Source organism: Capricornis sumatraensis, chromosome 2 (genome assembly GCF_032405125.1).
Source record: "Capricornis sumatraensis isolate serow.1 chromosome 2, serow.2, whole genome shotgun sequence".
Classification (NCBI taxonomy): domain Eukaryota; kingdom Metazoa; phylum Chordata; class Mammalia; order Artiodactyla; family Bovidae; genus Capricornis; species Capricornis sumatraensis.
In genome coordinates, this window is record NC_091070.1 from 182,584,537 (window position 1) to 182,609,601 (window position 25,065).

Consider the following 25,065-nt stretch of genomic DNA (forward strand, 5'->3'; position numbering starts at 1 on the left):
AAAACTCAACATTCAGAAAACTAAGATCATGGCATCTGGTCCAGTCACTTCATGGCAAATAGTTGGGGAAACAAAACAGTGGGAGACTTTATTTTGGGAGCTCCGAAATGACTGCAGATGATGACTGCGGCCATGAAATAAAAAGATGCTTGCTCCTTGGAAGGAAAGCTATGATCACCCTACACAGCATATTAAAAAGCAGAGACATTACTTTGCCAACAAAGATCTGTCTGGTCAAAGCTATGGTTTTTCCAGTAGTCATGTATGGATTTGAGAGTTTGGACCATAAAGAAAGCTAAGTGCCAAAGAATTGATGCTTTTGAACTGTGGTGTTGGAGAAGACTCTTGAGAGTCCCGTGGACTGCAAGGAGATCCAACCAGTCCATCCTAAAGGAAATCAGTCCTGAATATTCATTGGAAAGACTGATGCTGAAGCTGAAACTCCAATACTTTGGCCACCTGATGCAAAGAACTGACTCTTTAGAAAAGACCCTGATGTTGGGAAAGATTGAAGGCAGGAGGAGAAGGAGATGACACAGGATGAGATGGTTGGATAGCATCACTAACTCGATGGACATGGTTTGAATAAGCTCCAGGAGTTAGTGATGGACAGGAAAGCCTGGTGTGCTGCAGTCCATGGGGTTTCGAAGAGTTGGATACAACTGAGTGACTAAACTGAACTGCACTGAAATGTGAATAGCTTAAGTGACTGGGACTATGCTGCTGCTAAGCTGCTAAGTTGCTTCAGTCGTGTCTGACTCTGTGACCCCATAGACGGCAGCCCACCAGGCTCCCCCATCCCTGGGATTCTCCAGGCAAGAACACTGGTGTGGGTTGCCATTTCCTTCTCCAATGCATGAAAGTGAAGTCACTCAGTCGTGTCCGACTCTTCGCTACCCCATGGACTGCAGCCTACCAGGCTCCTCCGTCCATGGGATTTTCCAGGCCAGAGTATTGGAGTGGGGTGGCATTGCCTTCTCCAGTGGAAAATCCCATACCCCCAGGCTACAGAAATTATTAGTAATTGCTCTACTTGTAGACCCCTACATCTTCGACCTATCGCACAAGGTATTAATCCTCGCGGTTTGCAACCTAATGAACTGTGGCAAGTGGATGTAACTCGTTGCCCTGAACTTTCTCCATCTTCTTTCTTGCATGTCTGTATCGACACTAATTCTTCTTTTATTTGGGTCACACCTCTTTGCAGTCTGGGACTATAGGTGTCATTTAATAATGGATGAATGAACACATGAATATATTTTGAGTGGAATGATGTGGCTAAGTTTATTGGTCTGTTCCTTTTGAATCATCCATTCATCGTACATTTTTTAGTTCTAGACAACAAAGATGAAAAAAATTTATTTTCAGAAACATAAATCCTAGTGGAGTATACAGAAGTGTAAAGAATTATTAGAATTCACTAACTCCAGTAAGACGTATACACAAGGTCTATGTAAACACAGAGCAGGAAGCTGCAGAGAGGATTTATTTAGAATAGGTCAAATTCTCAAAGGCCTTATATGCTATACTCAATTGTCTGAACATTATTTTGGTTATCATTAGGACGTGTGTCAGAGCAACTTTGTGAAGTTGAAGGATAGCACTAATTCTTCCAAGGATTTTCCTGTGGGTCTTACTAAGAAAACTGCTGAACGTTTCTCTTGCCTAGCCCTGTAATTATCCTTCAAGTTCTGCTCAGTTCAGTCGCTCAGTTGTGTCCGACTCTGCGACGCCATAAACCGCAGCACGCCAGGCCTCCCTGTCCGTCACCAAGTCCCAGACCCCAGCCAAACCCATATCCATTGTGTCGGTGATGCCATCCAACCATCTCATCCTCTGTCGTCCCCTTCTCCTCCTGCATTCAGTCTTTCCCGGCATCAGGCTCTTGTCAGATGAGTCAGCTCTCCGCATTAGGTGGCCAAAGTATCGGAGTTTCAGCTTCAACATTAGTCCCTCCAATGAACACTTAGGACTAACCTCCTTTAGGATGGACTGGTTGGATCTCCTTGCAGTCCAAGGGACTCTCAAGAGTCTTCTCCAACACCACAGCTCAAAAGCATCAATTCTTCGGTGCTCAGCTTTCTTCACAGTCCAGCTCTCATATCCATACATGACCATTGGAGAAACCATTGCCTTGACTAGACAGACCTTTGTCGGCAAAGTAATGTCTCTGCTTTTTAATATGCTGTGTAGGGTGATCATAACTTTCCTTCCAAGGACCAAGCGTCTTTTAATTTCAGGGCTGCTTTCACCATCTGCAGTGATTTTGGAGCCCAGAAAAATAAAGTCTGACACTGTTTCCACTGTTTCCCCATTTATTTGCCAAAAAGTGATGGGACCAGAGCCATTATCTTAGTTTTCTGAATGTTGGGCTTTAAGCCAACTTTTTCACTCTCCTCTTTCACTTTCATCAAGAGTTTCTTTTGTTCTTCTTCACTTTATAAGGGTGGTGTCATCTGTATATCTGAGGTTATTGATATTTCTCCCAGCAGCCTTGATTCCAGCTTGTGCTTCTTCCAGCCCAGCATTTCTCATGATGTACTCTGCATAGAAGTTAAATAAGCAGGGTGACAATATACAGCCTTGCTGTACTCCTTTTCCTATTTGGAACCAGCCTGTTGTTCCATGGCCAGTTCTAGCTGTTGCTTCCTGACCTGTATACAGGTTTCTCAAGAGGTAGTTCAGGTGGTCTGATAGTCCCATCTCTTTCAGAGTCTTCCACAGTATATTGTGATTCACACAGTCAAAAGCTTTGGCATAGTCAATAAAGCAGAAATAGATGTTTTTCTGGAACTCTCTTGCTTTTTTGATGATCCAGCGGATGTTGGCAATTTGATGTCTGGTTCCTGTGCCTTTTCTCAAACCAGCTTGAACATCTGGATGTTCATGGTTGACATATTGCTGAAGCCTGGCTTGGAGAATTTTGACCATTACTTTACTAGCGAGTGAGATGAGTGCAATTTTATGGTAGTTTAAACATTCTTCGGCATTACTTTTCTTCGAGATTAGAATGAAAACTGACCTTTTCCAGTCCTGTGGCCACTGCTCAGTTTTCCACATTTGCTGACATTGAGTGCAGCACTTTCACAGCATCATCTTTTAGAATTTGAAATAGCTCAACTTGAATTCCATCACCTCCACTAGCTTTGTTCATGGCCTTCCTAAGGCCCACTTGACTTCACATTCCAGGATGTCCAGCTCTAAGTGTGTGTGAGTGAACACGCCATCGGGATTATCTGGATCTTGAAGATCTTTTTTGTACAGTTCTTCTCTGTATTCTTGCCACCTCTTCTTCGTATCTTCTGCTTCTGTTAGGTCCATACCATTTCTGTCCTTTATTGTGCCCATGTTTGTGTGAAATGTTCCCTTGGTATCTCTCATTTTCTTGAAGATGTCTCTAGTCTTTCCCATTCTGTTGTTTTCCTCTATTTCTTTGCATTGATCACTGAGGAAGGCTTTCTTATCTCTCCTTGCTGTTCTTTGGAACTCTGTATTCAGATGCTTATATCTTTCCTTTTCTCCTTTGCTTTTCGCTTCGCTTCTTTTCACAGCTGTTTGTAAGGCCTCCTCAGACAGCGATTTTGCTTTTTTGCATTTCCTTTTCTTGGGGATGGTCTTGATCCCTGTCTGCTGAACAATGTCACGATCCTCTGTCTATAGTTCATCAGGCACTCTGTCTATCAGGTCTAGGCCCTTAAATCTATTTCTCACTTCTACTGCATAGTCATCAGGGATTTGATTTAGGTCATACCTGAATGGTCTAGTGGTTTTCCCCACTTTCTTCAATTTAAGTCTGAATTTGGTAATAAGGAGTTCATGATCTGAGCCACAGTCAGCTCCTGGTCTTGTTTTTACTGACTATATACAGCTTCTCCATCTTTGGCTGTAAAGTATATAATCAATCTGATTTCGGTGTTGACCATCTGGTGATGTCCATGTGTAGAGTTGTCTCTTGTGCTGTTGAAAGAGGATGTTTGCTATGACCAGTGCGTTCTCTTGGCAGATCTCTGTTAGCCTTTGCCCTGCTTCATTCTGTACTCCAAGGCTAAATTTGCCTGTTACTCCAGGTGTTTCTTGACTTCCTACTTTTGCATTCCAGTCCCCTATAATGAAAAGGACATCTTTTTTGGGTGTTAGTTCTGTAAGGTCTTGTAGGTCTTCATAGAACCGTTCAACTTCAGCTTCTTCGGCATTACTGGTCAGAGCATAGACTTGGATTACCGTGGTATTGAATGGTTTGCCTTGGAAACGAACAGAGATCATTGTGTTGTTTTTGAGACTGCATCCATGTACTGCATTTTGGACTCTTGTTGACTGTGATGGCTGCTCCATTTTTTCTAAGGGATTCCTGCCCACAGTAGTAGATATAATGGCCATCTGAGTTAAATTCACCCATTCCAGTCCATTTTAGTTTGCTGATTCCTAGAATGTCAATGTTCACTCTTGCCATCTTTTGTTTGATCACTTCCAATTTGCCTTGATTCATGGACCTGACATTCCAGGTTCTGATGCAATATTGCTCTTTACAGCATCAGGCCTTTCTTCTATCACCAGTTGCATCCACAGCTGTTGTTTTTGCTGGGTGTTGTTTTTGCTTTGGCTGCATCCTTCATTCTTTCTGGAGTTATTTCCCCACTGGTCTCCAGTAGCACATTGGGCACCTACCGACCTGGGGAGTTCCTCTTTCAGTATCCTGTCAGTTTGCCTTTTCATACTGTTCATGGGGTTCTCAAGGCAAGAATACTGAAGTGGTTTGCCATTCCCTTCTCCAGTGGACAACATTCTGTCAGACCTCTCCACCATGACCCGCCCATCTTGGGTGGCCCCACATGGCATGGCTTAGTTTCACTGAGTTAGTTAGACAAGGCTGTGATCCATGTGATTAGATTGGCTACTTGTCTGTGATTGTGGTTTCAGTCTGTCTGCCCTCTGATGGCCTCTCTCAGTGTCTACCATCTTACTTGGGTTTCTCTTACCTTGGACGTGGGGTAACTCCTCTTGGCCGCTGCCCCTGACCTTGGACGTGGGGTAGCTCTTCGGCTGCGCTCGTGTGCCGTTGCAACCGCCGCGCTCACGCTGACAGCAAATGTCAGGATGTAACTGGGAGAGTTGGCCATCTCTACTTGCTTGGAAATACCATCTCAGAAGGTAGCAACCCTTCAGTGTTAAAACTTCATAATCATTAGATTGAGATACCCTAATTAGTATGGAGACCTGAAAAATGTGCATACCTTGAAATACCAGTGTTCACTTTGAAGATAGTAATGGTGTATATTTAAATCAAAAAGAGCAAAAAAAAGAGTATTTGTTTGAATTTTTTGTTTTTCAAATGTATTTCCGAAGGTCTGTAACTAAACATAATATATTTGTCCCAAATTAATATTTATTTCTAGTCATTTGATTCTCCTAAAATCACAAGGAAGAAAAGTGCTGCAGCCTATTCTCCAACAACTGGAACCTGTCAAATGAGCCCAATTGCTTCTCCCGCAAGCTCAAAAGAACAAGAAAACAGAAATGGACCGTCAAATGGTTAGTTGAACATTCTTTTCTGCTTATTGTGAGATTTTTTTCTAGGTATTGGTTAAATTGGAATTTTTATTAACTAATACGTGAATCCTGCAGCAGCTGATTTTTGTCTTTTTTAAAGAATTCAACATAGAAAAGACTAGAATATAGGTAATACTTTGGACATAAATGTAAACTCTAGGCAGTTACATTAAAATGGTGCTGTAGATTTTGTTACCTTACTTTCCCATCCATTAAATAGAAATTATGGCCTGACTGCCTTCAGCCACTATCAATTATAATAGTATAGCCCCTTAATAAGTTAACAAGCTATCCATCATGTGCATAAATTAGAGGGTGCATAATTCAGGTAATGCACTACATTTTAAGAATAATACTTCTAAATGTTATTTTTATTCATGTTGTCCATTTAGTTTTATCCACATTTCCTGTGTCTTTAACTTGTTTATTGTATTTCATTTTCTTCTGTTACTATTTTAAGTGCATTTGCAAAAGGTTTGTATCCTTACTGTTAGAGAATAATCTAACTTTAATATGAAATTCTTTATTTTAAATTGTTGTTAGTTTAATTTTGACCACACATCTTTCTTATCCTCTGGTAGTTTATTGCTAAAATATTCATTTAAAAGATGTAGGAATCTTGATTTCATAGGCTTAATTTTTAATATTGTATAAAAGTCGTGAATCAGTGACATGTCAAGTTTTTATAATATGAAATACTAAGTAGGCTTAAATTTTTTTTTTTTAGGCTTAAATTTAAAAGAATATATTTTAGATATACTGTGATTAGCTGATTCATACTTATTGTAAAACATTCGAGTGCTGAGTATATACTGGAAGCTACAGAGAAACAAAGAAGTCTCCTCATTTTACCTCATTTGTTATAATGAAACCTGTAATGAGATCTTAACTTTTGAATGACTTTAATCAGGTGCTTCTTAATCTTAAAGCTATCACTGTTAAGTTTGCTTCAAAAATACATGAAGATGTATATGTTTTCTTCAAGCTCTATAGTTCTGGGTTGTTTTTTCTTTAATTCATTTGATACACCTTTTGTTTAAAATTAAAAATTAGTGCCTTAGATATGAAACATCTCTATACTGAAATGTGAATAGATATTAAGTGGATACATGCTTAATTTCCATATTGAAATTAAATATGGACTTAAGGGAACATTTCTTTTGCCCATAAAAAGATTGGTCACATGATCTCAGTTGACATTTAAGTGGATAATTATCACCGGTTATAGTACTTGGTAAGCTCTTTTTTGAAAAGTCATATAGCAAGAGTTCCTAGGGTGCTGGTAATATTCTATTTCTATATGATGGCTATGCTGGTTCACTCTATAATTATTCATTAAACTGTACATATGTGTTTTATGTATTCTTTGATATATAGTTCTCACACAAATCTCAAAATAGAATTCTGTCTAGGATCTTATAGCAGATTATGTCATTTGTAGTCATTATATTGATTTTCCTAATATGTCATCTTATTGTATTTTAGAAATAGAAAAGCTTGAGTCTTACAACTTAAGTTCTAAATGAAATTATAACTTCTGTTAACAGTGTTACTTTTTAAGTATTGTACAAAACACAAGGTACAATTTAAATGAGCACTTCTGCTTAAAGCACATTTTCAAAGACATTTTAGGTACTCTTCCCATCACTCTTAGGATATAGTGCAAAACTTTATCATGACTTTTAGGGCTATATGTCATTTAATACCTGATCATCTCTCATCTGTCTCATTTATTCTCCTGCCCTTCCCATGTTTACAGTACTTCAGCCACTCTTACTTTCTGGCAATTTGTCAATCATGCTGAGCCTGTTGCCTCCACAAGAACTGTACTTGCACTTCTTTCAACCTGGAATATTCTTCCTCCAGGTATTTATATGTGCTTTCTATGTTCAGTTGAATTACATACTATGTGAACAGGTGGCAATATTAAATTTAAATTTATTTACAGTTATAAAAGGAAAAAAATCTAGATCTGAGTCTTCCCTCTACTTAAATTCTACATAGTCCTCAAATGGAGTGACTGCTTCCAGTTTATACAGTGAAGATACACCTACATACTCTCTCTCTCTCTCTCTCTCTCTCTCTCACTTACTCTCACTCTCTCTCTCTCTCTCTCTCATTTGTCATCGTGTATATTGATTACATTTACGTATGGTTGTGTGTGTGTCGTTATACTGCCCTACCCCTTAGTAGGGGTCATCCCCATCCCTGCTGTTGCTGCCGCTAAGTTGCTTCAGTCGTGTCCGACTCTGTACGACCCCATAGATGGCAGCCCACCAGGCTCCCCCGTCCCTGGGATTCTCCAGGCAAGTACCACTTGGCAAATTTTTCCAAAGTAGTATCCTTTTTAGAGGAGAGAAAAGATGGTAAAATTTTCTGTTCCTTTACTGCTAAGAATGCTTCTGGTTTTTAATAGTTGGGGTGGAAGGATAAGCACCAAATTTGCATAGTCAAAGAAAGTACTTGTAAAATAGACAATAGACGTGTAGAAATCACCCCAGATTGGAGCAGTGTCAACAGCATAGACAGATATACAGATGCAGTATATGATAAATCAGTAAAGAAAAGTAATGGATAGAATAAACTCCAACATATGTCAAATAGGAGTTCTACAATAAAGAAGAGAAAAAGGAGCAGAGGCAGTAGTCCAAGATATACGGACTATCAGGTTTTCGTAGTTGAGGAAAGATGGGAATTTCCAGATTAGAATAACATGCTTTGTCTGAGCCGGATGAATTAAAACAAATTCACACCTAATCATATCATAATAAAACTGCAGAACATCAAAAACAAAGAGAAAACTTTAGCAACTGGCTGCCATTAGACTTCTCATCAGTAGTTATAGACTGCAGCAGGAAATGGAATAATACCAACTGAAAATCACATCTGAATTTTTCATTCAGGAACTAAGAATGAAGTAACGGTATTTTCATTCAGTCTGAGAAGATTAACCATTCACAGATACTCCTTGAAAGATTATTAAAGAATATTCTTCTGTGCGTACATGCTCATAACTGAGCTTCAAATAAAGGAATGGAATGAAAAGAGCAGTGGTAAAATAATAAATTAGCAAGCATGTTGGTAAATCTGTAAACCTAGTTATAACAATGTGATTACCAGTCCGGCTGACCATAAAGCAAAAGAGTGGGTTAAAAACAAGTACTAATACACCATAAGAGCTTGGAAGATATATGTGGAAGCAGAAAGGAATTACAAATTTAAGGTCTTTGTAATCTTCAGGGAGCAGATGGAATATCTGTCAGTTGAACTTTTAATTGTGTTTTTGTTTACTTCCCTTTGAAATGCGGAAAATAACATCTACCTCAGGATTGTTGTAAGAATTAAAAGAATTAACATACAAAAAGTGCTTAGAACAGTGACTGGCATATAGTGAAGTGAAGTGGCACAGTCGTGTCTGACTCTTTGGGATGCCATGGACTGTAAGCCTACGGGCTCCTCTGTCCCTGGGATTTTCCAGGCAAGAGTCCTGGAGTGGGTTGCCATTTCCTTCTGCGGGGGATCTTCCCAATGGATCAAACCCAGGTCTTCCACATTGTAGACAGACGCTTTACCGTCTGAGCCAGCAGGGAAGTCCTGGGATAGAGTAAGTGTTCAGTACATATTTTCAGTTCCGTTCAGTCACTCAGTCGTGTCCAGATCTTTGTGACTCATGGATTGCAGCATGCCAGACTTCCCTGTCCATCACCAACTCCTACAGCTTACTCAAACTCATGTCCATTGAGTTGGTGATGCCATTCAACCATCTCATCCTCTGTCGTCCCCTTCTCCAACCCACTTCATTCTTTCCCACCATCAGGGTCTTTTCCGGTGAGTCAGTTCTTCGCATCAGGTGGCCAAATATTGGAGTTTCAGCTTCACCATCAGTCCTTCCAATCAATATTCAGGACTGATCTCCTTGAGGATGGACTGGTTGGACCACATTTCAGTCGAAGGGACTCGCAAGAGTCTTCTCCACCACCACAGGTCAAAAGCATCAATTCTTTGGTGCTCAGCTTTCTTTATAGTCCAACTCTCACATCCATACACGACTACTGGAAAAACCAAGGCTTTCACTAGATGGACCTTTGTTGGCAAAGTAATGTCTCTGCTTTTTAATATGCTGTCTAGGTTGATCATAGCTTTTCTTTCAAGGAGCACGCGTCTTTTAATTTCATGGCTACAGTCACCATCTGCAGTGATTTTCAGTTCAGTTGCTCCATCGTGTCCAACTCTTTGCAACCCCATGAATCACAGCACGCCAGGCCTCCCTGTCCATCACCAACTCCCGGAGTTCACTCAGACTCACGTCCATCGAGTCAATGATGCCATCCAGCCATCTCATCCTCTGTCGTGCCTTCTCCTCCTGCCCCCAATCCCTCCCAGCATCAGAGTCTTTTCCAGTGAGTCAGCTCTTCACATGAGGTGGCCAAAATACTGGAGTTTCAGCTTTAGCATCATTCCAAAGAAATCCCAGGACTGATCTCCTTCAGAATGGTCTGTTGGATCTCCTTGCAGTCCAAGGGACTCTCAAGAGTCTTCTCCAACACCACAGGTCAAAAGCATCAATTCTTCAGCACTCAGCTTTCTTCACAGTCCAACTCTCACATCCATACTGACCATTGGAAGAACCATAGCCTTGACTAGATGGACCTTTGTTGGCAAAAAAATGTCTCTGCTTTTGAATATGCTATCTAGGTTGGTCATAACTTTTCTTCCAAGGAGTAAGTGTCTTTTAATTTCATGGCTGCCGTCACCATCAGCAGTGATTTTGGAGTCCAAAAAAATTAAGTCTGACACTGTTTCCACTGTTTCCCCATCTGTTTGCCAAAAAGTGATGGGACCAGATGCCATGATCTTCTTTTTCTGAATGTTGAGCTTTAAGCAACTTTTTCACTCTCCTCTTTCACTTTCAACAAGAGGCTTTTTAGTTCCTCTTCACTTTCTGCCGTAAGGGTGGTGTTATCTACATATCTGAGGTTATTGATATTTATCCCAGCAATCTTGATTCTACCTTGTGCTTCTTCCAGCCCAGCGTTTCTCATGATGCATATAAGTTAAATAAGCAGGGTGACAATATACAGCCTTGACATACTCCTTTTCCTAATTGGAACCAGTCTGTTTTTCCATGTCCAGTTCTAACTGTTGCTTCCTTACCTACATATAGGTTTCTCAAGAGGCAGGTCAGGTGGTCTGGTATTCCCATCTCTCTCAGAATTTTCCACAGTGATTTTGGAGCCCCCAAAATAAAGTCTCTCACTGTTTCCATTGCTTCCTCATCTATTTGCCATGAAGTGATGGGATGGGATGCTATGATCTTAGTTTTCTGAATGTTGAGTTTTAAGCCAACTTTTTCACTCCTCTTTCACTTTCATCAAGAGATTCTTTAGTTCCTCTTTGCTTTCTGCCATAAGGGTGGTGTCATCTGCATATCTCTCCTGGCAATCTTGATTCCAGCTCGTGCTTTATCCAGCCTGGCATTTCACATGATGAACTCTGCATATAAGTTAAATAAACAGGGTGACCATATCCAGCCTTGACATGGTTCTTCCCTGATTTGGAACCAGTCTGTTCCATGTCCATTTCTAACTGTTGCTTCTTGACCTGCATACAAATTTCTCAGGAGGCAGGAAAGGTGGTCTGGTATTCCCATCTCTTTCAGAATTTTCCAGTTTATTGTGATCCACACAGTCAAAGGCTTTGATGTAGTCAATAAAGCAGAAATAGATGTTTTTCTGGAACTCTCTTGCTTTTTCAGTGATCCAACAGATGTTGGCAATTTGATCTCTTGTTCTTCTGCCTTTTCTAAATCCAGCTTGATCGTCTGGAAGCTTTCTGTTCACATATTGTTGAAGCCTGGCTTGTAGAATTTTGAACATTACTTTGCTAGAGTGTGAGATGAGTGCAATTGTGCAGTAGTTTGAACATTCTTTGGCATTTCCTTTCTTTGGGTTTGAAATGAATACTGATCTTTTCCAGTCCTGTGGCCACTGCTGAGTTTTCCAATTTTGCTGGCATACTAAGTGCAACACTTTTACAGCATCATCTTTTAGGATTTGAAATAGCTCAACTGGAATTCCATCATCTCCACTAGCTTTGTTAGTAGTGATGCTTCCTAAGGCCCACTTGACTTCATATCCCAGGATGTCTGTCTCCCAGTGAATGGTCATGCCATTGTGGTTATCTGGGTCATGAAGATCTTTTTTGTATAGTTCTTCTGTGTATTCTGTACACCTCTTAATATCTTCTGCTTCTGTTAGGTCCATACTATTTTCATTCTTTATTGTGCCCATCTTTGCATGAAATGTTCCCTTGGTATCTCTAATTTTCCTGAAGAGATCTGTAGTCTTTCCCATTCTATTGTTTTCCTCTATTTCTTTGCATTGATCACTGAGGAAGGCTTTCTTATCTTTCCTTGCTATTCTTTGGAAATCAGCATTCAAATGGGTATATCTTTCCTTTTCTCCTTTGCCCTTAGCTTCTCTTCTTTTCTCAGCTATTTGTAAGGCCTCATCAGACAACCATTTTGCCTTTTTACGTTTCTTTTTCTTGGGGATGGTCTTGATCCCTGCCTCCTGTACAGTGTCACAAACCTCCGTCCATAGTTCATCAGGCACTCTCTCTATCAGATTTAATCCCTTGAATCTGTTTATCACTTACACTGTATAATCGTAAGAGATTTGATTTAGGTCATACCTGAATGATTTAGTGGTTTTTCTTACTCTCTTCAATTTAAGTCTGAATTTTGCCCTAAGGAAATACATATTTTAGCTGTTTTTATGAACATTATTATCAAAGACATCGTATGATTTATTATAAAGTGGTAGAAAGGACAGTAAATACTAGCTTCTTTTAAAAAACTAAGAGTTCGTATAAGAATATTAATATTAATATAGACCAAAATAGTTACTATGACAAAAGGGCTTTATTGCAAATAATAGAACTTTTTATGTAACGAAAGAATGAAAGATTCACTACCAGAAAAGGAATCCTGAATCGATGTGCATGAAAAATAAAAACTCAAGCAAAACGTGACAAAATAGGACAATATTACAAGGAGAAACTCACAAGTCCTTAATCATAGTAGGCTATTTTTTCAGAAACTGATAAAATAGATTTTAAAAGTTAGGAATGATAGAGATGGTTTCTGTGTTTGTTTTTATTGTCATTCAAACAATACTTTTTCTTCCAGTTTTATTGAACTATAATTGACATACTGTTTAAGATGTTCAACGTAATGATTTGACTTAGGTACATCATGAAATGATTATCACAGTTAGTTTAGTGAACATCCTTCACCCGTTTCACTTTTCTGTTGTTCTTTAGTCTCTCAGTTGTGTCCTACTCTGCTACCCCATGGACTGCAGCATGCAGGCTTCCCTGTCCTTCACCATCTCCCAGAGCTTGCTCATTTTACATAGATACAAATAAAAGGAAAAAAATTTTCCCTGTGATGGGAGCTGTTAGCTTTCTCTCTTAACAGCTTTCATATATAACATACCACAGTATTAATTATATTCATCATGTTGTATGTCACATACCTTGTACTTACTTGTCTTATGACTAAGGTTTGTACCTTTTGACTACCTTCGTCTCATTCCTCCTTCCCACTACTATGTGCCTCTAGTTGTATTCCATAGTGGCTGCACCAATTTATATTCCCACTGTAGTGCATAAAGATTCTCTTTTCTCCATATCCTTGTCAACACTTGTTGATTCTTCTCATTTTGATAATAGCCATTCTGACCACATAAGAGGTTTTGATTTGTATTTCCATGATTATTAGTCATTTGAGCATCTTTTCAAGTGCCTGCTGGCTATCTGTATATCTTCTTTGGAAAAATGTCTGTTGAGCCTCTGCCTGTTTTATAATCAGGTTGTTTGGTTTTTTGATGTTGAATTGTTTATGTTCTTTGTATGTTTGGGATATTAACTCCTTACGAGACATATCATTTTGAAATATCTTTTCCATTCAGTAGACAGTAGTTTCCTTTACTATGCAAAACTTTTTTAGTTTGATATATTTCCATTTATTTATTTTTGCTTTTGTTTCCCTTGCCTGAGAAGATAATATCCAAAAAGAATATTACTAAGTCAGATGTCAAAGATCTTACTGCCTATGCTTTCTTCTAGAAGTTTTATGGTTTTAGGTCTTACATTGGAATCAGAGTATGAAACTCCAGTTTTGTTCTTTCTCAAGACTGTTTGGATATTTGAGTATCTTTTGTTATAAAGTATAAAATATTTAGAATTGAGTGATAATAAAAACATGTCAGCACTTAGAGGAAAAAATTTATACCTAAACATGGCATGATAATGAAAGCATTTATAGTAGATTTACATTTATCAGTGCATATATTTTAAAAGGATGACTAAAAACTAACAAGCTGAACATTCAACTCAGAAAGAAAAAGAACAATAGAACAAACCATAGAAAGTAGAAGGAAATAAGAAAAATATAAACCAAAAAATATTACAGAGAAATGGTTCAATTAAAAGAATAATAGGATCTCATTCACCCCTTAGCCTACAGACTCTGACTTAATCTGCAATAACTCTTTTAGAAAAAAAATTTTAGTGTGTGACACCTTAGACAAGTAATTTTAAACCTCTCTGGGCCTAGGTTTTCCTCAATTCTTAACTTCTGATTTGGGACCAAAAGATCCCTGAGATGTGCCAAGTGTAAAGTATATTTATTAAGAAGCAGCATGATACTGGCCTAAACCTGCTTGAACTTTAATTTATTAGTAAATAATCATAGCATCTTGGCTAATAGAATGATCTTTGTAGCTAAATGGCTGGATTTAGATCCTGAATGTACCACTTACTAGCACTGGAGCTTCAGATAAATTTTATGACCATTCTGTGCATTTGTTGTCTCATCTGCAAAATGGGAATAAGAATGACTATCTCAGAGGTGTGCAGATTGACTAGTTAATGTAACATTTAAAACAGTGCCTAGCCCTAAAGGCACTTTTTAACTGTTAGCCATCATCATCACCATTGATTATACTTCTAAACATTATTATCTATCGAAAGATATCTTCATTAGGTCAAGAAAGGGCTTCTGGGAGCCTTACCAGAAAGTCCAAATAGAATTTTTAAAGCAGTCCCGATTCAGTGATATTACATTTATCACTAGTGTTTTGTGAAACTACATTTAAAGGGAATCAAGTACACAATTATTAGAGAAGGAAATGGCAACCCACTCCAGTGTTCTTGCCTGGAGAATCCCAGGGACAGGGGAGCCTGGTGGGCTGCCATCTATGGGGTTGCACAGAGTCGGACACGACTGAAGTGACTTAGCAGCAGCAACACCAAGTACACAATTATTAATCATATATAGCGTAGCAAGGAAGAGCACGTAGAATCCATAGTACTTTCAGTTCAGTTCAGTCGCTCAGTCATGTCCTTCTCTTTGCGACCCATGAATCGCAGCACGCCAGGCCTCCCTGTCCATCACCAACGCCCGGAGTTCACTCAGACTCACGTCCATCGAGTCAGTGGTGCCATCCAGCCATCTCGTCCTCTGTCGTCCCCTTCTCCTCCTTCCCCCAATCCCTCCCAGCATCAGAGTCTTTTCCAATGAGTCAACTCTTCGCATGAGGTGGCCAAAGTACTGGAGTTTCAGCTTTAGCATCATTCCTTCCAAAGAAATCCCAGGGCTGATCTCCTTCAGAATGGACTGGTTGGATCTCCTTGCAGTCCAAGGGACTCTCAAGAGTCTTCTCCAACACCACAGGTCAAAAGCATCAATTCTTCGGCGCTCAGCCTTCTTCACAGTCCAACTCTCACATCCATACATGACCACAGGAAAAACCATAGCCTTGACTAGACGGACCTTAGTCGGCAAAGTAATGTCTCTGCTTTTGAATATACTACATAGGTTGGTCATCACTTTTCTTCCAAGGAGTAAGCGTCTTTTAATTTGATGGCTGCAGTCACCATCTGCAGTGATTTTTGGAGCCCCCCAAAATAAAGTCTGACACTGTTTCCACTGTTTCCCCATCTATTTGCCATGAAGTGATGGGACCAGATGCCATGATCTTCGTTTTCTGAATGTTGAGCTTTAAGCCAACTTTTTCACTCTCCTCTTTCACTTTCATCAAGAGGCTTTTTAGTTCCTCTTTACTTTCTGCCAGAGGAGTGGTATCATCTGCATATCTGAGGTAATTGATATTTCTGCCGGCAATCTTGATTCCAGCTTGTGTTTCTTCCAGCCCAGCGTTTCTCATGATGTACTCTGCATATAAGTTAAATAAACAGGGTGACAATATACAGCCTTGACATACTCCTTTTCCTATTTGGAACCAGTCTGTTGTTCCATGTCCAGTTCTAACTGTTGCTTCCTGACCTGCATACAGATTTCTCAAGAGGCAGGTCAGGTGGTCTGGTATTTAGTGTATGTTAATTGCTAATAAAATGGAATGAAATAAGGAAAAGTGATTATTAAATAAGTGGAAAACTTTTGGTGTGGTAGAGTCCACTCAGTAGTCTTTGATAACTGATCCAAATGTTATTCTTTGAGACATTAAAATTCCTCCTATTTAACAATTGAAATGTCTGTTATTTAAAAGCATAATTCCTGGGTGCTTCTCTGATGGCTCAGTGGTAAAGAATCTGCCTACCAATGCAGGATACCCAGGTTTAATCCCTGATCTGAGAAAGTCTCACATGCCTCAGAACAACTAAACCTGCACCATAACATTTTTTAAATATTTATTAATTGAAAGATAATTGCTGTGCAGAATTTTATTTGTTTCTGCCAAACATCAGCATGAATCAACCACAGATATACATATATCCCTTCGCTCTTGAACCTCCCTGACATCTCCGTCCCTATCCTACCCCTCTAAGTTGTTACAGAGCCCTGGCTTGAGTTCCCTGAGTCATAACAGCAAATTCCCATTGGCTTTGTATTTTACATATAGTACTGTAAGTTTCCATGTAACTGTCTCCATACATCCCATCCTCTACACCCTCAGCCCCGTCCTGTGTCCATAAGGCTGTTCTCCATGTCTCTGTTTCCATTGCTGCCCTGCAAATAATTTCGTCAACTTTTGCACCAGTATTCTGGAGCCCAGGAACTGCAACTACTAAGCCCTCGAGCCGTGACTGCTGAAGCCTGTGTGCCCTAGAGCCCATGCTTCACAGCAGGGGAAGCCACCACAGTGAGAAGCCCTCGTGCAACTAGAGAGTATCCCCAGTAACTGCAACTAGAGAAAAGCCTGCACAGCAACAAAGACCCAGCACAGCCGAACATAAATATATTAAATTATATATATATAAAAGAAAAACAAAACGTAAGTCCTTCCATGAGAAGATTGAAATTAATGCTAAATCCCCTTACAATAATCAGAATGCTTAGAATGACCTAAAACACCTGGTAAAAATTCAAATAAATCAGTCTTTGCTATTTTTCACCTAGCACTACTGACTGCTTGTGCTAAAAATGTGAAAAATAATTACAGGTTAAAAGAACAAAGTAATATGATGGAGTTTTATTGAATGGAAATAGCTTAATTCAGAATTCAGGAAGTTAGTATTAATCTTCAGGCAAAGATTAATTCTGTTTTATGAAATAAAAGTATATTGTATAGTTTCCATTTGTGGTTTTTCTATTAAAAATACTTTTTTTGAGAGATAGAATTTAATGAACTTATTTCCCCAAAGTTCTCTAAAATCATAAGTAAAATATTATTACTCTTTTTCCCCATTCATCTTTTATTAAATAAACTGTTAACCATATTGACTTATTCTATTTGGAATTTAAGGATACCAACAAATCAAATAATGAAAAGTTAATAACAAGAGAGGTAACTAGGACTTTAGCAAAATTTCTAGACCACAAGTTTTTCTGTTTTGGGCATTAAAGACTATTATGAGATAAAAATTTAGTTGTGACAGAATTTTTTGAGAGAAGGCATAAGTTCCAAAGTAACAACGAGGGAAATTATAGTTAAAGTAGTTTCTGAACCACCTCTGTCAATGAAATTATAAATTTCCTCTAGAAATAGAAGCAAATGAGAGTAATGGAGTACAAATTAAATGAAGAAAAAACTGTAAACCAGCAATGGGTAGTCTGTTCCAGACAATATATTTTTTAATGTGTTAATAAATCACGCTTAAATTTTAAAGAAGTTGCCTTCATGTTATCTGCATATTTGATTTCATCTGGAAGTATTGGATCCTCCTGCAGCATTATCTAGAACTATGCCATCCAGTACATGTACATGTTGAACATGTGGAGTGGGACTGATCTGAATTGAAATGTGTTATAAGTAAGAATACACACCAGATATTAAAATCTTAGTTTGGAAAAAATAATATAATTTATATAGATTGTGGGTTAATATAAGAATATTTGAGTGTATTGGGTTAAATCAAATATTCAAATTTGACTTTCCTTTTATAAAAATTTTGTTAGTAGATTTTAAATTAATAAGTGGCTCATATTTTATTTCTTTTGGAGAGTGTGAGCTTGTTTTTCATGGTGCATTGTACCAAAACATTTTTTAGAAAAGTAGTAACTGCCAGTTGTTGAGCAAATGGAGCTATATTAAAATGTGTAGTGTGAGAAGGTGCCAGTGTTGGTACATGATAAAATGAATTTTCTTCACTGATTTTCATTAGTAGTAAAGAGTTTGGATTATTCATTCATTTGCTGCTTTATTCATTCAGTAAAAGGCCTGTATATGTAAAGCACTGAGAATCTCTAACTATGCTAATGTGTCCTCAAGTATGAGGACTAAGTCAGTATGCACTTTTAAGCTGAAGTTTAAAAGTTGACTTACAATATTGTGATTTACAGCATAGTGATTCAGTATTTTTGCAGATTATATTCCATTGCAATTTATTAGAAGATAATAGGTATCATTCCCTATGCTATACAGTGTATCTCACTGTCATATATATAATTGTCTGCGTCTGTTCATCCTAAACCACTAATTTGTCCCTCGCCTTTTCGCTTTCCCCTTTGGTAACCACAAGTTTGTTTTGTCTGTGAGTCTGTTTCAGTTTTGTATAGACATTCATTTATTGTCTTTTAAATTCCACTTATAAATGACACCATGCAGTATTTGAAATATCTTCAAAGGCACTAAAGGTATTTCCAAGAGTTTACTAAATCATTTAACATTTAAGCAGTCAGGTACTTTTGTCCCTAAAATTCTATTTGATTTACGTGCTATCATGAGGAGCTCACTATTTTCTAGATATTAGTATCAACAATTCCTTGTTAACTGTGAGACAAAAAAATAGGAGTTAAATAATATAAACTGGAAACTTTAAAAATTTTTATTAAAATATTTGATGAAAGTATCCTTTATCAAGTAAAGTTTATATTATCCAGTTGGGTTTATTTAGTTTTTCTTTTTAATATACTAGGCCCCACTAGAAATTTTATTCAAAAGATTGTTTCTTCTGTATAATATAATCATGAATAAAAAATTAGAATGAAAAAAATAAAAAATAATTAGAATGGGAAATAAAAAAAGAAACAAAGTACCTATTGCAAAGTTCTTCACAATATTGCAAAAATTTTCTCATACCAAATTTCAGGATACTTTGTCATTAACTACTCTTCTTTCATTTGTCTACCCTTTTATTTTTTATTTAAAATTTGGTGATCTAAATTCTACTTAAAGTTTGACAATTTTGCTTTAACTTTATGTTCCTTTTATTGCACACATAGGAAAGAGGGAAAACTTGATTCACCTCAGAATAAACAAAAGAATGGAATCTACTGTACAAGACAATGAGTAAGTTTGTTTTTGCTGAAATAATATACATATGTCTTAAAAAGGTCATATTTGTTAAAGTGATGTTTTAAGATAAATCATTTATTTTGAGAAATGAATGGTTTATAGAAATGTTTATAGAAATGAATAAAAAGTTTGTAGAACTATTTTTTTCTTAGAGAAGTAACATACTTTATGATATGTTGTAACAGTGTTCATATGATGGTGATATGCATGCATGCATGCATGCATGCATGCTAAGTCGCTTCAGTCGTGTCCAACTCTGCGACTCTATGGACAGCAGCCCATCAGGCTTCTCTGTCCATAGGATTCTCTAGGCAAGAATACTGGAGTGGGTTGCCGTTTCCGTCTCCAATGATGGTGATATATGATATCTTAATTTTAATACCCATTTAGCCCAGTTCCCCCCGTCTATGCTTAAGAAACAAGCTGAGGGTAAAACTGAGGGAAACACCCTCTTTGGATGGAGAAGTAATATATTAATTTACAACATGAGACCATAAGCCCCCAATGGGTAGATACCTCGTTTTCCTCACTTTACCCATCCTTCACATTGTATGGCACAAAGAAGATACAGCTGGAAAAGTAATGGATGGATAGAGAAGTAATATTTTAGAACATAATGTCTAACAAATAACTGGTTCAGGAGCTAGGAACATAGTGAAGCCAGCAGAGTAAGGAATCTAGAGGAACCCAGAAGGCTTATTGGACATCAGTCAACAATTTTCATATTGGCCTGTCAATAGTGCCTTGAATGAAATCATTCTGTGTAGAAAGCTACTGCCTGTGTATTCTGGAAAGAATATCTATATCTATCCACTAAGGCTTGAAAAATTGAAATAAGCAGAACAGGGAGCTGAATTTTCATAGTAGTTCATGTGTTCAGCTCCTTTACTTTTCCAGCTGTATCTTCTTTGTGCCATACAATGTGATGGATGGGTAAAGATGAGGAAAATGAAGTATCTACCCATTGGGGGCTTATGGACTCAGGTTGTAAATTAATATACCTTCCCTAACTTAGAAGTGGGTTATAGGTTATGTTTCAAAATATTATTTATTTATTTAAATTGAAGTACAGTTGATTTATAGTCTTGTGTTAGTTTCAGATGTACAGCACAGGGATTTAGTTTTTTATATGTGTGTGTGTATTCTTTTCAGATTCTTTTCCATTATAGGTTGTTACAAGATATTGAATATAGTTCCCTATGCTATACAGTAGGTCCTTGTTGTTTATCGGTTTTATATATAGTAGTATGTATCTGTTAATCCTAAACTGCTTATTTATCCCTGCCTTCCTCCCCCACCTTTTCCTTGATAACCATAGGTTTATTTTCTATGTGAATGTGTTTCTGTTCTGTAAATAAGTTCGTGTCATTTTTTTAAATTCCACATATAAGTGGTATCATATGACATTTGTATTTCTCTCACTTAACTTCAGTTAGTATGTCTAGGTCCATCCAATTTAAAGGGCATTCTTTCATTCTTTTTATGGCTGACTGATACTCCATTGGGTTTTACCACATGTTGTTTATCCATTCATCTGTCAGTGGACACTTAGCTTGCTTCCATGTCTTGGCTATTGTAAATAGCTGTAAATGCTGCTATGAACGTTGGGGTGCATGCATGTTTTTGAAATAGAGTCCTTTCCAGATATATGCACAGGAGTGGGATTGCTGAATGATATGGTAACTCTATTTTTAGTTTTTTAAGGCGCCTCCATACTGTTTTCCATAGTGGCTACACCAGTTTACGTTCCCACCAACAGTGTAGGAGGGTTCCCTTTTCTCCACACCCTCTCCAGCACTGTTATTTGTAGACTTTTTGATGATGATCATTCTGATGATCATGTAAGATGATACGCACTGTAGTTTTGATTTGCAGTTCTCTAATTAGCAATGTTGAATGTCTGTTCACGTACCTGTTGGCCATCTGTATGTCTTCTTTGGAGAAATGTCTATGTAGGTCTTCTGCCCAGTTTTTGATTGAGTTGTTTGTTTTTTTGTTAGCGACTTGTATGAGTTGTTTCTATAATTTGGAAATTAAGCTCGTTGGTTCCCTCATTTGAAAATGTTTTCTCCTAGTCTGTAGGTTGTCTTCTCATTTCATTTATGGTTTCCTTTCCAGTGCAAAAATGTATAATTTTAATTATAGCACATTTGTTTATTTTTGCTTTTATTTCTGTTACTCTAGGAGACAGATCAAAAAAAAATATTGCTGTGATTTATGTCGAAGAGTGTTCTGCATATGTTTTCCTCTAAGAATTTTATAGTATTGAGTCTTATATTTAGGCCTTTAATACATTTTATTTTTGTATATGGTGTTAGATAATGTTCTAGTTTCATTTTTTTACATGTAGCCGTTCAGTTTTCCCAGCACCACTCATTAAACAGTATATATTTGTCTTCTTTATTGTAGATTAATTGACCATAACTGCATGGGTTTATTTCTTGGCTTTCTATCTTTTTCCGTTGATTTATGTGTCTGTTTTTGTTCCAATACTTTACTGTTTTGATGAGTGTAGCTTTGTAGTATAGTCAGTGTGAAAGTGAAGGTGCTCAGTCGTGTCTGACTCTTTATGACCCCGTGGACTGTAGCCTACCATGCTTCTCCGTCCGTGGGATTCTCCAGGCAAGCATACTGGAGTGGGGTGCCATTTTCTTCTCCATAGCTTTGTAGTATAGTACTGACTATACATATAGTCAGTATGTATAGTATTAATCAGTGGTAGTCAGGGAGTCTAATTCCTCCAGCTCTATTCTTTCTTAAATTGCTTTGGCTATTCGGGGTCTTTTGTGTTTCCATACAAATTTTTAAAATTATTTGTTATAGTTCTGCAAAAAATGCTATTGGTAATTTGATACAGATTACATTGAATCTGTAGATTGCCTTGGGTAAGTATAGTCATTTTGACAATATCAATTCTTCCAGTCCAGAAACACAGTATGTCTTTCTATCTGTTTATATTGTCTTCAGTTTCTTTGAATTCAGCATCTTATAATTTTTGAAGTAAATCTTTAGGTAGGTTTATTCCTAGGTATTTTATTCTTCTTGATATGATGGTAGATGAGATTATTTCTTTAATTTCTCTGTCTTTTGTTGTTAGTACATAGAAATGCAACTGATTTCTATATTTTAAGTTTGTATCCTGCAGCTTTACCAACTCCTTGATGAGCTCTAGTAGCTTTCTTGGGGTGTCTTTAGGATTTTTTGTATACAGTATCATGTCATCTGCAAACATTGACAGTTTTATTTCTTCATTTCCAGTTTGGATTTCTTTTCTTTCTTTTTCTTCTCCAATTGCTGTGACTAGAACTTCCAAAACTATGTTGAATAAAAGTGGCAAGGGTGTGTGGTTACTGATCTTACAGGAAATGCTTTCAGCTTTTCACTATTGAGTATGATATTAGCTGTGGATTTGTCATATATAGTCTTTATTATGTTGAGATATGTTCCCTCTGTGCCAACTTTCTAGAGAGTTTTTATCATAAATGGATGTTGAATTTCATCAAAACCTTTTTCTGCATCTATTGAAATAAATGAAATTTATTATTCAGTTTGTTAATGTGGTGTATCACATTGATTTGCTGGCATTGAAAAATCTTTGCATCTCTGGGATAAATCCCATTTGATTATGAGGTATGTGTTTTAATGTATTGTATTCAGTTTGCTCATATTTTGTTGAGGATTTTTTCACATACGTTCAACAGTGGTATTGGCCTGTCATTTTCTTTTTGTGTGATATCTCTGTCTAGTTTTGGTATCAAGGTCATGTTGGCTTCACAGAATGAGTTTGGGAGTGTTCCTTCCTCTGCAGGTTTTTTTAAATAGTTTCAGAAGAACAGGCTTTAAATGTTTGGTAGAATTCACCTGTGAAACCATCCCGTCCTAGACTTTTGGTTTTAGGCAGTTTTTATTTTTATTTTTTTTTTTAATTTTAATTTTTACTTTATTTTACTTTACAATACTGTATTGGTTTTGCCATACATTGACATGAATCCACCACGGTGTACATGCGTTCCCAATAGGCAGTTTTTAAATTACTAATTCAATTTCTGTACTTATGATTGGTCTATTCATATTTTCTATCTCTTTCTGGTTCAGTCATGGGTCTGAATAATTTTTAAACCATTTGAATGAATCTTAGAATGCATTTTCCATACAAATTGTGTTGTAATTTGTGGTTAAGACCTCATTTCAGGCTACAAGTCTATTTTTTTCATAATGTAGGTAATGTACAGTATTAATCAGTGGTAGTCTGGGTAAAAAAAAAAATATATGGAGAATGCCACATAGAGTATAATAGGGACAAAAATAAGAGTTTATCAAAGAGGTCTCCTAGTTTGACATCTATATATATCACCTGTACCTCTTTATCTTTTTATAGCTGCTTTCCCTAGTCATACTCCCCCCAGTCCAAATATTTTTATGTGCTCTATCCCACAAATAGTTTTGTTATAAATTACTACTACTCCTTCCTTTAACCAAACTTCTAGCTTCCTTGGTGAAACCAATTTCAGCTAGATATTAAGATAAAAGCATTATTTTTTAACTCACTTAATATATTTTAAAATAGACAATAGATGTACATAATAGAAACTCAAATTGTCCGAAGGGATATATAGAAATCAAGTGGCAAGCAATGATTTTTGAATCACATATATTCTTGTTTCTGCTACTGCTAAGTCACTTCAGTCATGTCCAACTCTGCGACCCCATGGACAGCAGCCCACCAGGCTCCCCCGTCCCTGGGATTCTCCAGGCAAGAACACTGGAGTGGGTTGTCATTTCCTTCTCCAGTGCATGAAAGTGAAGCTGCTCAGTCGTGTCTGACCCTTACTGACCCCATGGACTGCAGCCTACCAGGCTCCTCCGTCCATGGGATTTTCCAGGCGAGAGTACTGGAGTGGGGTGCCATTGCCTTCTCCAATATATTCATGTTAGATTTCCTTTATTATTTTATAAAACCATTCAAAAGGCTTATATCTTTTAAATCTGACTTATATCTTTTAAATCTGAAATTAAACTCTTTCATGCTTTTAGATCAGTTTTAAGTGATTATAACATTTTATGATTTGTTTTGGCAATTGTATTAGATTACAGTTTTCCAGAGAAACAGAATGAATAGCAGATGTGCATACATATAGTAATGTAATAATGAGAATGAAATATAGTGTTATATAATGATTATTTATTAATAATGAATTATATATAATTACATATATAGGTAGACTTACTGTGAAGAATTGACTCATGCAAATATGGAGGCTAAGTCCTACAATGTACCATCAGCAAGCTGGAGACCCAGCAAAGTCAGTGGTGTAATTCCAGTCCAAGTCTAAAGGCCTAACCATCAGGAGATCCAGTGGTGTGAATCTCAGTTCAGGGGCAGAAGAGCAATGTCCCAGAACAGTCAGACAGGCAGCAAACTCAACCTCCCATCCTCTAGTTTTTCTGCTGTTCAGACCCTCAGTGGATTGGATGATACCCATTCACATTCAGGAGGACAATTTACTGAGCCAGTAAACTAAGACACAGGAGTCTGGTGGGCTGCATTCCATGGGATTGCAAAGAGTGGGGTACGACTGAGCAACTAACAGTTACTAAACTAAGACAGTTACATAGTAGTGATTTTCTAACTCCATCATCCTATTAATTGGCCTTTTTTTAATTCATGAATTCTCTTTGTATATGTATTTCATTATATGCAATTTTATCACATCTACCACCACAGTCAAGACATAGAATAGTCCTCTTTGCTATA

General features: G+C 37.4%; 1 protein-coding gene across 1 annotated transcript in view; it reads left to right on the forward strand.

The window, feature by feature from the left end:
- Window positions 1–25,065, forward strand: part of ITGB3BP (integrin subunit beta 3 binding protein) — an 89,007-nt gene that overhangs the window by 30,924 nt on the left and 33,018 nt on the right. The window contains exons 3-4 of the mRNA XM_068964298.1: window positions 5,394–5,529; window positions 19,238–19,304. Of these exons, the coding sequence (XP_068820399.1) occupies window positions 5,394–5,529; window positions 19,238–19,304 (203 nt within the window). The remainder of the gene's footprint in view (window positions 1–5,393; window positions 5,530–19,237; window positions 19,305–25,065) is intronic.